Raw genomic sequence first — 16,200 nt, 5'->3', positions numbered from 1 at the left:
ATGGCACATCGCCGCGCACCCGTACCCAGCAGAAACCCCCTTAACGATCCCCGCGTGCACCCGCGGAGGGCGCCCGAGCGCGGGGCGTTCCCCGTTAGCAGGGGCGGCCCTGGGGCGGTGCCGGGGCGGCTGCCTCCCCCCCGGGAGCTGCTGCGTGCGCGGGGCGGCGGCAGCGGCGGTGGTGCCGCCATGGCGGAGGCGACGGTGCAGTGCCGGGTCCAGTACCTGGAGGATGCCGACCCCTTCGGCTGCGGCAGCTTCCCGGAGCCGCGCCGAGCCCCGGTTTACGCCGTGGAGGAGGCGCTGGCCCTGGGCGCGCAGCTGCCCGCGCTGCACCGGCTGCTCGGAGCGCCGCTGCCGGTAAAAAGGGGAGGGAGCTGGGAGGGCTGGGAGGGGGGTCCCGTGCGGAGAGGGGCTGCCGGGACCCTGCTGAGCATCCCCGGGCAGCGCTTTGTGGGTGGGGGTTGGCCGCGGGGATGGGGGCTCCCCGGTGCACGGTTGCTTCGGGGTATGGAGAGGGGCGGGAGGGGATGGAGGAGCCGGTGGTTGTGTGCCTGGGGGGGCTCGGGAAAATGCGCGGGGAGAGCAAGCAAAGCCTCGGCTCCATCCCTGCAAGGGGAAAGTGCTTCTGTGTCTGTGTGTCCGTGCGGTGCCATGGGGACGCGGCGGCTCCCTGGGGTGACCCGGGCGCAGGCGGTGGCACCGCGCGTCCCCGAGCTGCTTGCGGAGAGCCCCGGGGCCCGCAGGAGCGGTGGCCCTCGCTGCCGCCTGAGTCACGGCGGAATTGGCGAGCCCCGCCGGTGGGTGATGCCATTTCTCATCCGGCCCCTCGTGAGTCGTCTCGGAGGAAGTGGCTGCTCATGTTCAGGCGGTTTCCCATCCCACAGACACCCTGCCATGGCCCGGCAGCTGCCCGCGTGTGCCAGGGACCCGGGGTGGCGGCAGCACCGCTGCTGGGGAGCGCGCCCCCGTGCCACGCTGTAACGGAGCGGAGCTGGGCCCTGCGGCTGCCAAACGCCGTGGGCAGGATCCGGGTGGCCCCGCTGCAGCACACGGAGCCTCAGGGCCACCAGCCCCCGTCCCATGGCTTTTGTTTGCACGGCGGGGCTGGAAAGCTGTGCGGAAACGCGTGTGCTCCACGAAACGTGCTGAGCGACTTCCTCCGGCATGTTGTGGGCAGTGGAGGACACGGGCTCATGATACGGGCTGGGAGAGAGGGAACGGGGAACCTGGAGCCTCCTCTCCTTGGGGACTTTCCCACCCAGGAGTCTTCTGTTAGTGTGATGCTTTCAGTGCATCCTTTGCAGTCACCTCCTGCTGGGGACAGGCTGGTTTTCTGCCTTCCGAACACCGCCCCGTGGGCATGGGACCTGGCAGCACCTCACCGATGGCCGAGCGTCTCCCTCCTGCAGCCTGCGGCACCGCAGGAGCAAAGGCAGAGGAGGCAGGGGCAGGGACATGGGAAGGGGGTTGCTCTGAGCCCTTTCCCTGAGCCAAACAAGCTCCTTTCATCCCCACTTTCATTTTTCTTGGAGCAGAGCAGCAGCATCTCATGTTGTCACCGTCATGGGATTTTTAGGCGGTGACTAAACGGAGTCTGTTTGGGAACAAACAGCCCGAGACATGACGAATGGAGCGAACTCAAATTTCAGGCATGCATCCTCCTCCCCGGGCAGGAGCTGCCTGTAACGGGATCGCGGTCCCGGGGTGCCACCGCGGGCACGGGGATGCTCGCCGGGGCTCGTGCGTGCCGGTGCCTCCACCACCAGCCTCCTGCCCTGCAGAGCTCTCCCATCCCATGGGCTGGGTCCAAATCAGGAGCTGGCACCCCGGGGTAGCCTTATCCTGGCACGACGTCTCCCGTCGTTTGGACGTGCCCGCCGTGCCAGGTGCTGCTCTCCGCTCCATTACTCACCGCGCTAAAATTAGTAAATGAGCAGACAGGTTTTTTTTTTTTATTACTAATTTTTCCCCCTATAAATCTGCTGTGAAAGCTCAGCTGGGAAGGCTGCTCAGCAGCACACTCCTGAGGAGACCAGGACGGAGCCTGGCTGGGTCCTTGCACATTTTCGGAGAACCGAGCAGTCTCCTCGGGACAACCTTCCCCAGGGACCGACCGGATCCCACGCAGGATTTGCCCTCCCTGCCTTTTGCTGGGGCAGAGGGCTTCTTGCCCTAGCATCTCTGCGTGTCCCTGCGAACAGCCCGTCCTGCCCTGCGACACCCTCGGCGCTTCCTCTCCCCGCAGCTGATGGCTTTTTCATGTTTTCCGGAAAGCGTGTTTGTGCCTGAAATACCTTCCCGCTTTGTTTTCCCCTTCCCGCTTTGTTTTCCCCAGCCGCATTGTTCTGCTTCGGGCTGATGCTATCTCGTCTTCGCTTCCAGCAGTTCTGCAGCTCCGCTGGGTGATGCTCCCTCTGGGTGCGGGTGTGTTTTTAAACCCCTCCAAGTGTTTTTCTGCAAAACCCGTGTTTTCTACAGCAGCATGTGACCGCTGGAACAGAGATCCCTTTGCAAACCAGGCTGCTGGGCAGAGCCAGAGTGGCGCTGGGGCTGCAGAACCAGATTGCAGAGGGTGCCAGCAAGGCCGTGTCTGTGCCACCACTGCCCCTGCCTTGGCGAGGTGTCCCCTCGCTCTCCAGAAGCCACTGCGCTCCCTTGACCCGTGCCCCACACCAGCGCTGTCTCGTCCCCCAGTCCAGGGATTTTCCAAACTGTTGTGAAACCAAAACTGTTCCTCGCCAGGAAACCTGCAGGAGAGCAGAAAACTGCTGCGTCAGCACAGCGGGTTGTGCTCCCAGTGCCCGGAGCTCTGGATTTTGGTGGATTTGGGGGGTTATTGAGCCATGGGTGCTGAGATACAGAAGCTCAGGCCTGGGTGGAGAGGGCAGCATGTGAGCAAGTGTGCAGTTCTGGGCCAGCTCGGGGCTGGGTGACCTCCAGAGCCCTCCTGCCTTCATTATTTATTTTTTTCCTGCCCTTATGGGCAGTGCTCCCATCCATGTGCTGCCATCCGTCAGGCAGGGAAGGGCAGGAGGCAGCAACTGAGCGCCCTGGTGATAAACACCCCCAGGGCGAACCCAGGTGCCCGAAGCGCGGTGCGTGCCCTCGGCTGCGCGGGGAGAGCTGCCCACGGCCCTGTCCTTCTCCTCTGCCATCGCCTCCGGGGGTGAGAAGAGTTCAGAAGAGAAGCTGCAGACACCTACAGATGTCATAGCAAGTGTTTTGGAGAGTGAGCTGCACTGGGTCTGCTGGCACAAGAGATTTGCCTGAGTCTGAAGTGCACAGAGGTGGCAGCCCCAGGCGTGGGGTGCGCAGTGGTGCCACGCAGATGCTGCAGATGTTGCTACAGCCGCTGCCTGGTCCTGCTTCACGCTGTGTAAAATTCATCCTGAGCCTTGTGTTCAACTTCTGCTTCAAGTCTGAGCCTCAGCTGGAACAAATAGCGCCGGTTTCAGCAAATTCCCCTTCCCAGAAGAGCTGCGTGGGGCGTCCCATGGCACAGCTCTCTCCGGCTCGCAATCCGGGCGTTGCTCTGGCTCTGCCCCAACACCAGCCTCTGGCAGGGGTTTTAAAGCATCTTTGGGTTTTTCCTTACCCAGCTGGGGCTGGTTTGGGATCCGGGTCCGTCTCGAGGCCAGCACAAGGAGGCGAGGGCCATGCCCGTGTCCCATGTTGCCACCAAAGAGTTCCTTTAAATGTGCTCTCTTAGAGCCGCCCAGAGCGTTACGCAGAGCGACGAAGTTGGGAAATTGTGGTTGCCAAAAAGAAGAAAGTGTTAGAGATGGGAGGGGGAAGTGTTTCTGCAGCTGGCAGATAAGGAGGATGCAGCATCCTCCTGCAGGCCAGGGGAGGCCAGAGGCTGTTCTCCAACTTGTTATGGATTTCTGGGGAACTGCTGCTCACACAGGGTAGGAGCTCAGGGCACGTCACACCTCTGAGCAGCGCCAGGCTGCTGCACCCAGGGCGGGTTGTCTTGGTCCCAAGCGTGATGGATGCTCCCCCGTCAGCTACATCAAACCTGGGGAGCCTCCCTGAGCTAACGACATGCCTGCCGGCCCTGCGGACATCCCTGTCGCTCGTGCAAGGCTCTGCTGGGACAAATCCTGGTCCAGGGGGATGGCGTGGGGCTCTCCTCGGGGATGCTTCTCCAGCACGTGGCTTGGAGCAGCCTGCAGCTCCATGTGGGACACCCCTGCTTGGGCCAGTGGTGTGGGTCAGCAGGGAGAAACTCAGCTCGTTCTGGCAAAGGCTGGTACAGCAAGGTTGGGTTTAGATGCGTCCGTCTGTCTGCCGTGGCTATGGAGACCTCCTGTGCTCACCGGTGGGGGCACCTCCATCACAGCCCCGTGGTTTGGAGAGGGCAGTCCTGCTCCAGCAGAGCCAGCTTTCTGTAGGGGGCCGTTTGTTGGCTGTGCACGTCCTCGCTGAGCTTTGAAGCTCATGGTCAGGGAGATCCCGTGTGTTTCCACCTTCCCCAGGTTTCGTTTTGGAGCTGTTGAGGTGGCAGCGAGCTTTCAGCTCATGCAGGAGACATCTCCAGGCTGCTGGGAGCTGTGATGCTGTGCAGGGTCCTTGTTCCCGCTAGGGACTGGCACCAGCACCAGCTTCATGATCCCAGAAGGTCCCCAAACTTCTCTGCCCACTGCCTGGAGGACGCCAGCAGCGCTATGGGAGCCGCGTGCCGGAGCTGCGAGCGTGGGATGCTCTCCTCCTTCCCCCTGCTCCGCTTTGTCCCCAGGCTCACTGCAGCCCTGTGCCGTTTTAAGACGCTTTCCCATGCTGGAGGCAGATGGATCAAAGCTTCCTGGTGACACCAGGGCTCGGAGCGGGGACACAGCCCTGCTCTGGGAGCTGCTGTCACCCTGTGGCCCCACCGTGCTGTCCCCAGCAGCGTGACCGCAAGGCTCGGTTCTTTTAAACCCTTATCCGAGGGTGCAGGAGCAAGCCCAGCGGTGAGGTCCAGCATGGAAATGCCAAGCTGGGAGGCTTGGCAGGGCATCCCCGGCGTGGGACAGCCTGTCCCTGTCCCCATCCCATCCCCAGGGGATGGCATTTACTGGGCGGGAGCAGCCCTTGGGCTCAGAGCATCCCTCGTGGGGAGCACGGCCAAGCTCGCACGGGAAGCGCGCGGCCACCAGCTGGGACATGTCACCGGCCCCGATAGGAGCTGTGGATGTTATCTCCGGCTTGCAGGGCTCTGGCAGCCGAGTGAAGGCAAATTTTTTCCTTTGGGAGCTGCTTTTTGCTGTGTTTGATTGCACCCGGGTGCTGGTGCATCCTGCTGCGCCTGGGAGGGTGCAGGGAAGCCCAGGAGAAGCCTCGGAGCAGGATTCGAAGCCTTTCCCCTGCAAGCAAGCCCTCGGATGGTGTTTGCTTGTGTTGCCATGGCTGGGTGCAGAGTGATGCAAACAACGCAACGCCTGCGTCTCGCCCGACAGCGCTGCCCTGCCAAATTGCCATTTTCCGGGAGGCTTGGTCAGACGCCAGGCTGTTATCCCAACACGTGTGGCATGGTGCTCCTCTGGCTTCTGGTTTTGAAGACGTGCAGGCGGTGAAGTCGGATGCGCAAAGGCTTTCACAGGCTTGTGACTCAATGGCGAGCAAGCACAGGGCGACGCAGGGGCTGTATCCAGAGCTGGTGGTGCTCTGCCAGCCTGCTCCAGCACGTCGACAGCTCTTCCAGCCCTTGGGAAGCAGTGGGGACGCTGGCAGAGCTGTGACATTAATAACAGGGATCTATCCCCGCTGCACTGAGGGATGCGGGACGGCACGGCAGGCACGCCGAGACGCAGAGGATGCGTTAGGAGCAGGAGCAGTGCTGGGTTTGGTGCTTCCCCACCCCGCCACGTGGCCGGGAGTGGGGCTGAGTCATACGGGGCAGGTCAGGCACCCACAGCCACAGGGAAACCCGCGCAGGGCTCGCTGTGGTGTGCGTGCTGCTGCAGGGGTGAGGCAGGAAACCAGCCCTGCCACGACTGCTCCCCGCTGTGGGACACGCTGGCAGCATCAGGCTGGGTCCCCCACCCCAGGGACAGTCGATGGCACGGGTGCCACCCTCGCCCTGTGTTTTTTCCTGGTGTGGGGCTTCGTGTTTCCCCCCAAAGTCCGATGCTGGTTCCTTGGGCTTTCCTGGTGGCGTGCAAGGAGGGAGGACATGTCCCTGTGGGGATGGCACTGCAGGGGGGATGAGGTGGTCCTGCAGGACATGAGTTACACAGCCAGGAGGGACATTGCTGTCACTGGTGAGGACACGAGGTGGGCACGGTGGCTCTTGTCCCATCCTGGTGGCTCGTGTCTCATCCCGGCTGTCTGCATCCCCAGCTGGAGGACTGCACGCTGCAGGTCTCCCCGTCCGGCCACTACCTGGACCTCGACCTGTCCCTGCTGGAGCAGAAGGATGACCTGGAGGGTTTCTACGAGGAGGTCAGGTGAGGCACACAGGGCACCGGGGACACGGGGACGCCGCGTGAGCGAGCGCTGGCGCTCACCCTCCGTCCCCCTCGCCCCAGGAAGGGCCGGCGGCCGACGCTGATCCTGCGCACCCAGCTCTCCGTCCGCGTCCACGCCATCATCGGTGAGCCGGGCTGGGTGGTGGTGGCCGTGGGGGTGGCCTCGTGGTGCCACGAGGCTGCCGGGGTCGGGGCTGCTGCTTCTCAGGCCGGGAGCGCATTGCACGCTGCGGGTATTTTGGGTCATCCAGGCAAGACCTAAATATAGCCGTGGAGAATGCAAACAAACGGCTTACACGGGGACAAGAGCGCTCGGACAGCTCGAGTCTTTCCATCCGGAGCAGGGGGAAAAGCCAGAGTGGAGCAGAGCGGTGCTGGGAGGGGAGGGCAGGGACCGGGGCTGGGGTCGGGGTCGCGCTCCCCGCTCGCAGTTCCCAGGCTCTGGGTTGCTCCGTGCCCCGGCCCCGTCGGCCCAGCAGCACGGCCGGGAGGATGCCGGGAGCTGGGGTTTGGCAGAGCGCTCGCTGGGCTGGCTGGGAAGCAGCGTGGGCAGCTGGCCTGGGGCTCGTTACAGCTCCGAACCTGACCTGGGGAACTCGGGATAATGCAATTTGGAGTTCAGAGCAGGCAAGCGGGAGGAAACCAGAAACGCAGCTATTTTTAAAGAAGGAATAAATAGAAAAGCAGTGAAACAGAGGAAAATGGATTTGGTGAGCTGTGAGCCTCCTTGAGGGCTGCCAGCCACGGGACAGGGACAAGGAAGGGTGGCAGAGTTAGTGTAACGATGCCCAGTGCCCCATGGTGGGTGATCCCAGCAGGGTGGGATGCTTCCTGAGATGCCCCCAAATCTCATACAGGGTCAGCACTGCCCGGGGGCTGCTGCTCCCACGCGGTGGGGAGGAATGGCTAAAAGTGGCTCTGCCTCCTGGCCGTGTTCCTGTTTCGGTTCTGCGCAGGAAACCGGAGGGGATATTTATGTCTATGCAGAAAAATCAAAAAGAAAAAAAAAATAGGAAGGTGGCAGTGCTGAAATAAGCAGCTGTGGGTGTGGGGGAGCTGCTGCTGTTCCACCCCATGTGGCCACGTGCCACGGAGTCAGTGCTGGCGCTGGGAGCATTTCGGAGCTCCTGGCCAGGCCATCTCTTCACATCTCCTGTTCCATATAATTATAAAAACACCCAGGTTGGAAAAGGCCTTCAGGATCTCCAAGCCCAACCACTTGACCTTCTGAGTCCCACCACTAACCGTGTCCCTTAGTGCCACGTCCACGCGTCTCTGAAACACGTCAGGGATGGGGACGCCCGCACTGCCCCGGGCAGCCTGTTCCAACCCTTTTCCTTGCAGAGAAGCTGTACAACTCGCAGGGGCCGGAGCTGCGCCGTTCCCTCTTCTCCCTCAAGCAGCTCTTCCAGGTAGGTGACCCCAGGTCCGTGTCCCCAGCCCGGGGCTGGCCGCGTCCCCACCATCTGCACTGGGACAACGCCTGGGCTTCTCCCCGCAGGAGGACAAGGACCTGGTGCCCGAGTTTGTGAACCTGGATGGGCTGACGTGCCTGATCAAAGTGGGGGCAGAGGCTGATCAGAACTACCAGAACTACATCCTCCGTGGTCGGTACTTTGGTCCAGGGGGTGGCGGAGGGCTGGGGGTGTCCCTGTTGCAGGGTGGGGGAGGCTGCTGCTCGGGGTGGCCGCCATCCCCATGACCTTGCCTTGCAGCCCTGAGCCAGATCATGCTCTTCGTGGACGGGATGCAGGGCGTCATCAACCACAACGAGACCGTCCAGTGGCTGTACACGCTGTCGGGAAGCCTGGTAAGCAGCAGTGTCCCCCTCTCTGTGGCTGTCCCCATGTGCTGTCCCTTGAGGGGTTCACCCCACACCTTTAGGATGGGTTTGGTGCCTTCCTACCCTCAGTCTCGTTGGGTGCTGCTCACAGAAGTCACCCAGCGTCCCCAGACAGATGTGACCATGATCCTGGTCAAAGAGGTTGAACATAAGAGGGGGGTCCCACCCCAGGCCCTTTCCCAGTGCCCGTAGGATCCCAGCTGCAGGACCCTAGCCCCACAGCACCGTGACCTGGCCCCAAAGCTGCTGGTGAAGCCACCAGCCCTGAGGCACGGGCACAGCCACCCGGTGCTGGCAGCGCCCTGCCACGGCCTCTGTCCCTCGTCCCAGTTCCGCCTGGTGGTGAAGATGGCGCTGAAGCTGCTGCTGGTGTTCGTGGAGTACACGGAGCCCAACGCCCTGCTCCTCATCCGCGCCGTCAACGCCGTGGACCAGGCGAGAGGTGAGTGCAGCCCCAGCTGCCAGCGAGATCCCTGCTCGGGGATGGTTCGGCGCAGAGGACACGCGTTGTCTGTCCCATGCCAACCCCCTGTGTGATGGCCACGGCCCGTGGGAGCCCACCAAAGAGCCCCCAGCAGGGATGGGGATGGGTGGAGATGCTGGGGGTGCAGCACACTGCGTCCCAAAATTGCCCCAGCTGCAGCCCTGGTGTCCCCTCTCCCCTTGCTTGTCCCAGGCGTGTGTCCGTGGTCCAACCTGATGGCCATCCTGCAGCAACGCAACGGGGCTGACACGGAGCTGCTGGTGTTCGCGATGACGCTCATCAACAAGGTCAGTGCCAGGGGTGGCCGTGCCGTGCCGTGGGGTCACCCTGTCCCCATCGCGCCCGTCCCAGCCCTGTCCCTCTGCTCCTGCCCAGACGCTGGCTGCCCTCCCAGACCAGGACTCCTTCTACGACGTGACGGACTGCCTGGAGCAGCAGGGCATGGAGGCGGTGGTGCAGCAGTACCTGAGCAGCAAGGGCACCGACCTTGACCTGAAGCAGCAGTTTGTGCTCTACGAAGTGAGTGGGGTGCCCTGGGGCGATGTCCACATCCATCTCCCTGGGGAGGGTGGGGGTGTGGGGTGGGAGCAGTGCCTGGGGGCTCACCGGGCGTCCCCATCCCCTCCGCAGAGCGCACTCAAGCTGGAGGATGGGGTGGAGGAGCCGTCACCGGGCGGGCGCAAGGAGAGGAGGAAGACAGATGAGGGCCGGCGTGGGTGGCGTGCCCAGGGCAGCTGTGCCGAGCCCAGCCCCGACCCCCAGCCCGTGACAGGGACCCCCAGCACCCCAAAGGAGCCCCCTGTTGAGGACAGCCCTGAGCCGAGCATCCCAGCAGAGTAAGTATGGGCTGTGAGGATGCCGGGATGCGGGAAGGGGAGTCCCCCCCCAGGTCTCTATCAGTGCCACCTCTTTCTCCAGGCCATGCCCAAAGAGCACCTACAACAGCACGTCCAGCCTGCGGCTTTCTCTGCCGTGCACCTCTCCTGAGAAGGAGCAGCCCCCGGGCCCTGGGGAGAGGAGCGTGTACAAGTAAGCAGCCAGGCGGGGATGGTGCCCCGGGGATGGAGGCGAGGAGGGTCCCACCACCGTGTCCCTGCTGGGGGGCACCCGTCCCAAGGGGGCACTGGGGATGCAGCGGGGTTTGGGCAGGCATTGGGGCCGGCAAGATGCACAAGCCAGGAGAGGACAGTCCCAGGTGGCCCAGCCAGGGCTTTCACAGCATCATTTGGCCCCACTGGGGCACGCACGCCTCTTCTCCAGCTCCATCTCTTCCCCCTTGCTCCTCTTCTCTGGCCACACTGATTCTCTCCTCTGCCCACTCTTTCTATCTTTCCTTTTGCAGGCTGCACCAACCTGTCCCTGTCTGGTAAGTGCCCAGGCTTTGCACGCGTGTGATGCCTCCCGGCGCACCCCGCTTGCTGTCCCCAGCCCTTGCATCTCCTCTGCTTGTGTCCTGGCTGGATGGCCGGGACCCCCGTGCCACCGGGGTCCCACTCGGGGTGGCAGCGCCCTCCAAACCCCGTTAATGGTGCTCCTTGGTGGCACAGCCCTGGAGCTGGCATCGTCCACAAGAACCTCCCTGGTGGCTCTGATGATGGGGATGGTGCCCCCATGTCGCCAGCACCATGCGGCACCCAGGCAAGGGGAGTTCTTGATGGGGGGGCCCCAGGCCGTGCCGTGGGGCTGGGGGGTGGGTGCAGGAGACCCCCGTTAGCGGGGGCTAACCCCTGTTTTCCCTCAGGCGGGAGGATGCCCCCTCCTTGCATGGGGACAAGCCTATTCTGAGGAGGTTTGAGTAAGTAGAGGCATGCGTGTGTCTCCAGGCATGCGCTTCCTCAGGCTGTAGGAATCTGGCCCTGGATGGCCGAGGAGCAGGAGGAGGGTCCTCGTGTGTCCCAGCTCCACCGTGGTGCCCTCCTGGGTCGTGGTGAACACCAGCTTGGGACCAAAGAGCGATGGTGGCAGAGGTGGTGGAGTTTGCAGCCTTGGAGATGCTCAGAAGCCACCTGGGCATGGTCCTGGGCAACCTGCTCGGGGTGGCCCTGCTGGAGCAGGGCTTGGGCCAGGTGACCTCCGGGGGTCCCTGCCAGCATCACCCATTACATGGCCATGCTTCCCCTGCCTTCAGCTCCTCTTGGGCTGTGGCATCCCCATCCCCGAGCCGTGGTGGCATCACCCATCTCTCTGAAGGGCTTGGAGGCAGCTGAGGGGCATGGATGGACCCTGCTGTGGTGCGGCTGGTGCCGGGGGTTTTGGTGCCGGACCCGGCCCGTGTGGTGCTTGCTGTGTGGTGCCATGTGGTGTGGTTTGCCCGTCCCCACCTCCCCTGCCCCCTGGTGTCCCCAGCTGATGGCTGCCCCTGTCCCGCAGAGCTCGCTTCCTGGAGAACCTGGCTGCTGCCCAGAAGGAGAAGATCTCTGCCATGGCCAAGGGACGGCTCGAGATCCTCAGCGATGTTGCTCCGGAGCATCTCGCCGCTTGGGATGGGGACAGCAGCACCTCTGAGCCCGGGACGGAGCCGCCCAGCATGAGTACGTGCAGGAATGGGGTTGGAGCCCACCAGGATCTGGGGGTGGGTGTTGGTGGTCCCTCTAGCCCATGATGCTGGGTGCCATGGAGGTGTGTGCACCGTCCCTCTCCAAATGGCATTGTCCAAGCATGCTCCCACCTAGGAACGGGCCCCAAACTCAACGTGCAGCCCAGCAGCACCCTCCCCTCGGGCAGGCTGTCTCACCCCCTCCCCACCTCCCTGCAGGGTCCCACATGGGCCGTCAGGACACCACCGACTCCTGCAGCGCCATCTCCTCCGACACCAAGTTCATGCTGGACATGCTCTACGCTAAGGGCTCCTCGGAGCTGGGGAGGCAGAAGGTCTTCCCCGAGGGGCTGTCGTCCTCCCATTACCACGGCGAGGAGGAGAGGAGCACCAGGCAGGGCAGTGCTGAGGGACACGGTGGCCGGGAGCCGGAGAGCACCTGGCTCCATGGCAGGGCTCCGGACGGGCCGGTGGCCAGCGCCCACGCCAAGCTGGCTCGTGCCGCGTCCAACATCGACGCCGAGACCCACACGCAGAAGCTGGAGAACACCATGATGATGCCCATCAAGAAGGACACGGAGCTGTCGTGGGAGCACCTTCAGGCCAGCCCCGCGCAGCTGAAGATCAAGGACCTGGACTTCACCGACCTGGGGGAGGAGGAAGACTTTGACATCTTGGACACGGGGCCCATAGCCAATGGCTCCTTCCTTCCTCCCGGCATCCAGGCAGCGAGCGCTGGAGTTCTCATGGTTCCCCCTCCACCTCCCATGGACTCTGGCTGCCCACCACCTCCCCCTCCACCTCCTATGGCCCCTGGCTGTCCTCCACCTCCCCCTCCACCTCCTATGGCCCCTGGTTGTCCTCCACCTCCCCCTCCACCTCCTATGGTCCCCGGCTGCCCACCCCCTCCAGGCTTCTCAGGCCCTTCGACCACTGATGGCCCTTCTCAAGCCAAGAAGAAGAGGACAGTGAAGCTCTTCTGGAAGGAGCTGAAGCAGCTGGATGGCTCTGTGGGGCCGGGCAGGTTCGGGCGGGCGACGCTCTGGGCGTCCCTGCAGAGCGTTGAGGTCAACACTGCCAAACTGGAGCATCTCTTCGAGTCCCGGGCGAAGGAGGTGCCGGCTTCCAAGGTACCAGCAGGCTGGCACCATCAGCTGGGGGGACTTTGGGGCGCTGTTGGTTCACATGGGGCTCCTGGGCATGCACCATCACCCCGACCCTGTGCTGATGGGCACCTGCAGCCCCGAGGCTCAGCGGGGAGGTTGGGGCAGGGCGGATGGTCGGTGCATGGGTTTGCTCGCCTCCGGCTCATGTCCATGGTGCTCTCGTGAAGGTGAGCCCTCTGCCTGGCTGCCAGCCTCCGCCCTGTCCTCCCTGCAGAAAGCTACCGACGGGAAGAAGGTGGTGGTGGTGCTGGACCCCAAGAGGAGCAACGCCATCAACATCGGCCTCACGGTGCTGCCGCCCGTCCACATCATCAAGACAGCCGTGCTCAACTTCGATGAGTTTGCGGTCAATAAGGAAGGGATCGAGGTGAGAAGCTGGGCCCCACAGGGTCTTTTCCCACCTCGTGCGGGTCTTTTCCCCCAGCCAGGAGGTCTCCATGCCCATGCTGCCAGTGTGGCACAATGTAGATGGCATTGGGGTGACACGTCGCATCTCCCACCAGCATGGGGAGCGATGATGTTGCTGGAGTCCTGACGTATCCCCTTGCCTGCTCTAGAAAATCCTGACCATGGTCCCAACTGAGGAGGAGAAGCAGAAGATCCAGGAGGCCCAGCTGGCCAACCCCGACGTGCCCTTGGGCTCTGCGGAGCAGTTCCTGCTCTCCCTGTCCTCCATCAGCGACCTCACGGCCAGGCTCCAGCTCTGGGCCTTCAAGCTGGACTACGAGAGCCTGGAGCAGGTACGGGGCCACCTACCCCATCTCCCCCCACCACTGCCAGCCCCAGCGGGGTCCCTGGGATGAGCCCCGTGTCTTCCTGGTGGGACGTGGCCATGTCTGAGTACGGGAGGTGTCCTGGTTGGGGACAGGCTGCAGGTCCCTAAGGCAAGCATGGGGCGGTTGTGCTCGTGTTTGAGGGCAAATGCTGAAGCCCCCGAGGGAGGTGACACCCAAGGGGTCTGACCTGCCCCCGTCCTCATCCAGGAGATTGCAGAGCCACTGTTTGATCTGAAAGTGGGCATGGAGCAGCTGGCCAAAAATCACACCTTCAAGTGCATCCTGGCCACACTGCTGGCCATGGGCAACTTCTTGAACGGCTCCCAGGTGAGGAACGGGGTGTGGGGGGACGCAGCCAGTCCTGGGTGCTGCGAGGGTAGTGGGACTGACCACGGCACGTTGGGTACCTGAGAGGGTCCCCATGAGGCTTGGGAAGGTGCCTGAGGCTGGGTGGTGTGGGTGCTGGTGGTGGTGCACGTGGTCTGCTGGAGGGTGGGAGGATGGAGGGGCCCTGCTGAGTCTGTTGGGGTTTCAGAGCAGAGGCTTTGAGCTGGGCTATCTGGAGAAGGTCTCGGAAGTGAAGGACACGGTGCACCGGCAGTCCCTGCTGCACCACCTCTGCCAGATGGTGGTGGAGAAGTTCCCAGAAACCACGGACCTCTACTCGGAGATCGCCTCCATCACGCGCTCCGCCAAGGTGAGGCCAAGCCCAGAGCCCACCCCACCACCACCACCACCACCACCCCGAGGGCTGACGTCTCCCTCCTCCAGGTCGACTTTGATGAGCTGGCCAACAGCCTGGTGCAGCTGGAGCGGCGCTGCCGGGCCTCCTGGGACAACCTGAAGGTGATCGCCAAGCACGAGACCAAGCCGGTGCTGAAGAGCAAGCTGACAGACTTCCTCAAGGACAGCACCCAGCGCATCGTCGTCCTGAAGGTGGTCCACAGGCGCGTCCTCAACAGGTGGGCATCTCCCCGCGGGCAGACCCCCGGCCCCGTGGTCCATCCGTAGTGGGGCAGACCCCGCTGTGACCGGCGTCCCTGCAGGTTTCACTCCTTCCTGCTGTACCTGGGGTACCCGGCCAGCGCCGTGCGGGACGTGAAGGTGATGCCCATCTGCAAGCTGCTGCGGGAGTTCGCCCTGGAGTACCGCACCTGCCGGGAGCGCGTCCTGCAGCAGCAGAAGAAGCGTGCTGCACACCGGGAGCGCAACAAGACCCGCGGGAGGCTCATCACCGAGGTACGGGGCCACCCTGCTGCCCTCATCCCCCTGGCACACCCCAAGGGCCACCCTGTGTCTCCAACGGCCACCTCTTGCTTGCCTGCAGACCGAGAAGTTCTCCGGCATCGCCGAGGCCACCGCGCCGCCTGCTGTGGTGTCGGCCAGCCCCAAGCAGCAGGAGCAGGTGGAGGAAGGCCATGAGAGCATGAAGAGCGTCCTGAGCTTGCCCACAGATGTCCCCGCACGACGCAGCCGGGCCAGCCGGGGTAGGAGCGGGTTGGGGATGGGGTAGAAGAGCGGGGTGGCCCATGGGGACACCCGGCTGATGCCAGCATCCTCATACCTCCATGCAGGGACAGGGCATGTCACCCCAAGCCAAGGCTCCCCGGCCCAGGAGGACGTCCCCAGCTCGCCCGACGACGCCTCGGACGAGATCATGGACCGCCTGGTGAAGTCGGTGACGCAGAGCGCCAACCCCCGGCCCTGCGCCAACAAGGAGCGCAGGAGGTCCCGCGGCAATAGGAAGTCCTGTGAGTCCCTGCTGCCACTGTCCCCACGCCCTGTCCCACCTCTGTGTCCCTGCCACCATGCTCTGTCCCCTCTCTGTCCCCTTGCTCTGTCCCTGTACTCTCCCAACCCCATACCCCAGCCCAGATGCTCTTTCCCATCTGCACGTCTCCATCCCGATGCCCTGTCCCATCTCTGTCCCCTTGCTCTGTCCCCGTACCCTTTCCCATCTGTGTCCCCATCCCATCTTAGTGTCCCTGGCCCCATACTCTGTCCCTGTACTCTGCATGCCTGTGTCCTTGCCCTGATGCCCTGTCCTGTGTCTGGGTCCCTGTCCCCTCACTGCCCTGTGCTCTGCCCCTTCCCCTTGCCCTGCACCATCTCTGTCCTCATGCCCTTTTTCCCATCCTTGTGTCCCACTCCCATCTCCGTGTCCCTGTCCCCACGCCACCCCATACCCTGTCTCCTCTCCCTGCAGTGCGACGGACGCTGAAGAGCGGGCTGAGCGACGACCTGGTGCAGGCGCTGGGGCTGGGGCGGGCGCCGGGCATGGAGGTGTGACCTGACCCCCCCTACAACCCAGGGGGGGCCCTGCCACCCGCACCCCGCAGGGAAGGACGCGGGAAGGACGCTGATCTGGCGTCCGGCTCCAGAACAGGCCAGGAGTGATGCCGTGAGGCTGCTCCGTGGGGGCCAGGATGGAGGAGACGAGGAGAGTGTGAGTCGTGGAGGGGTCCGAGCAGTATGAGGGGAGAGGACCCCGGCCCTGGCCCTGGCCTGGACCCCCTCCAGGAACTGGGATGGCCAGCGGCAGCTGTGGCAATAAAGTGTTGTGGCGTGTGCTGATGGTGTTGTCCCTTGTCCCTGCTCCTGGACCCGGGTGCAGGAGGATCTCGGGACCGGGGCCATGCTCCCTGGGACAGCCAGCACCCTGGTACTGAGTAGGGTGGGCTCGGGCTGTGGAGACGGAGCCCTTGAAGACCCCCACTCAGGAGGGCAGGGACCCCACAGCTCACAGGCTGGGGGCAGTACCGGGACACCCAGGGGACCTTGCCAGAAAGAGGACTGCCACCGGCACCGTGCCAGGCTCAAGGCTGCACGCTCAAGGGCAGAACGGAGCACGAGGCCACGGCGTGGTAAATACAGACTGGGCAGCACTGCAACACTCTGATTCAAACCTCACATCTCCCTCACAGCCCTCTCCTGGGGTGTTTT

The 16,200-nt window shown here is 63.7% G+C and overlaps 1 protein-coding gene across 1 annotated transcript; it reads left to right on the top strand.

Annotated features, from left to right (window-relative positions):
* Positions 1–15,820, top strand: FHOD1 (formin homology 2 domain containing 1). The gene is made up of 24 exons (XM_032195772.1): positions 1–360; positions 6,325–6,431; positions 6,513–6,577; positions 7,797–7,864; positions 7,954–8,059; positions 8,168–8,262; positions 8,626–8,737; positions 8,972–9,066; positions 9,155–9,298; positions 9,410–9,615; positions 9,698–9,808; positions 10,122–10,145; positions 10,521–10,574; positions 11,150–11,310; positions 11,535–12,445; positions 12,696–12,848; positions 13,039–13,221; positions 13,465–13,584; positions 13,793–13,954; positions 14,029–14,219; positions 14,304–14,496; positions 14,585–14,744; positions 14,832–15,008; positions 15,464–15,820. Exons 1-24 carry the CDS (start codon positions 1–3, stop codon positions 15,544–15,546), a joined length of 4,041 nt encoding a protein of 1,346 aa, XP_032051663.1. The 3' UTR covers positions 15,547–15,820.
* Positions 15,821–16,200: the final 380 nt, after the last annotated feature.

The sequence above is a fragment of the Aythya fuligula genome, chromosome 12 (assembly GCF_009819795.1).
Source record: "Aythya fuligula isolate bAytFul2 chromosome 12, bAytFul2.pri, whole genome shotgun sequence".
Classification (NCBI taxonomy): domain Eukaryota; kingdom Metazoa; phylum Chordata; class Aves; order Anseriformes; family Anatidae; genus Aythya; species Aythya fuligula.
The sequence above is the reverse complement of the archived record's forward strand: the minus strand, read 5'-3'. Positions and strand labels throughout refer to the sequence as shown.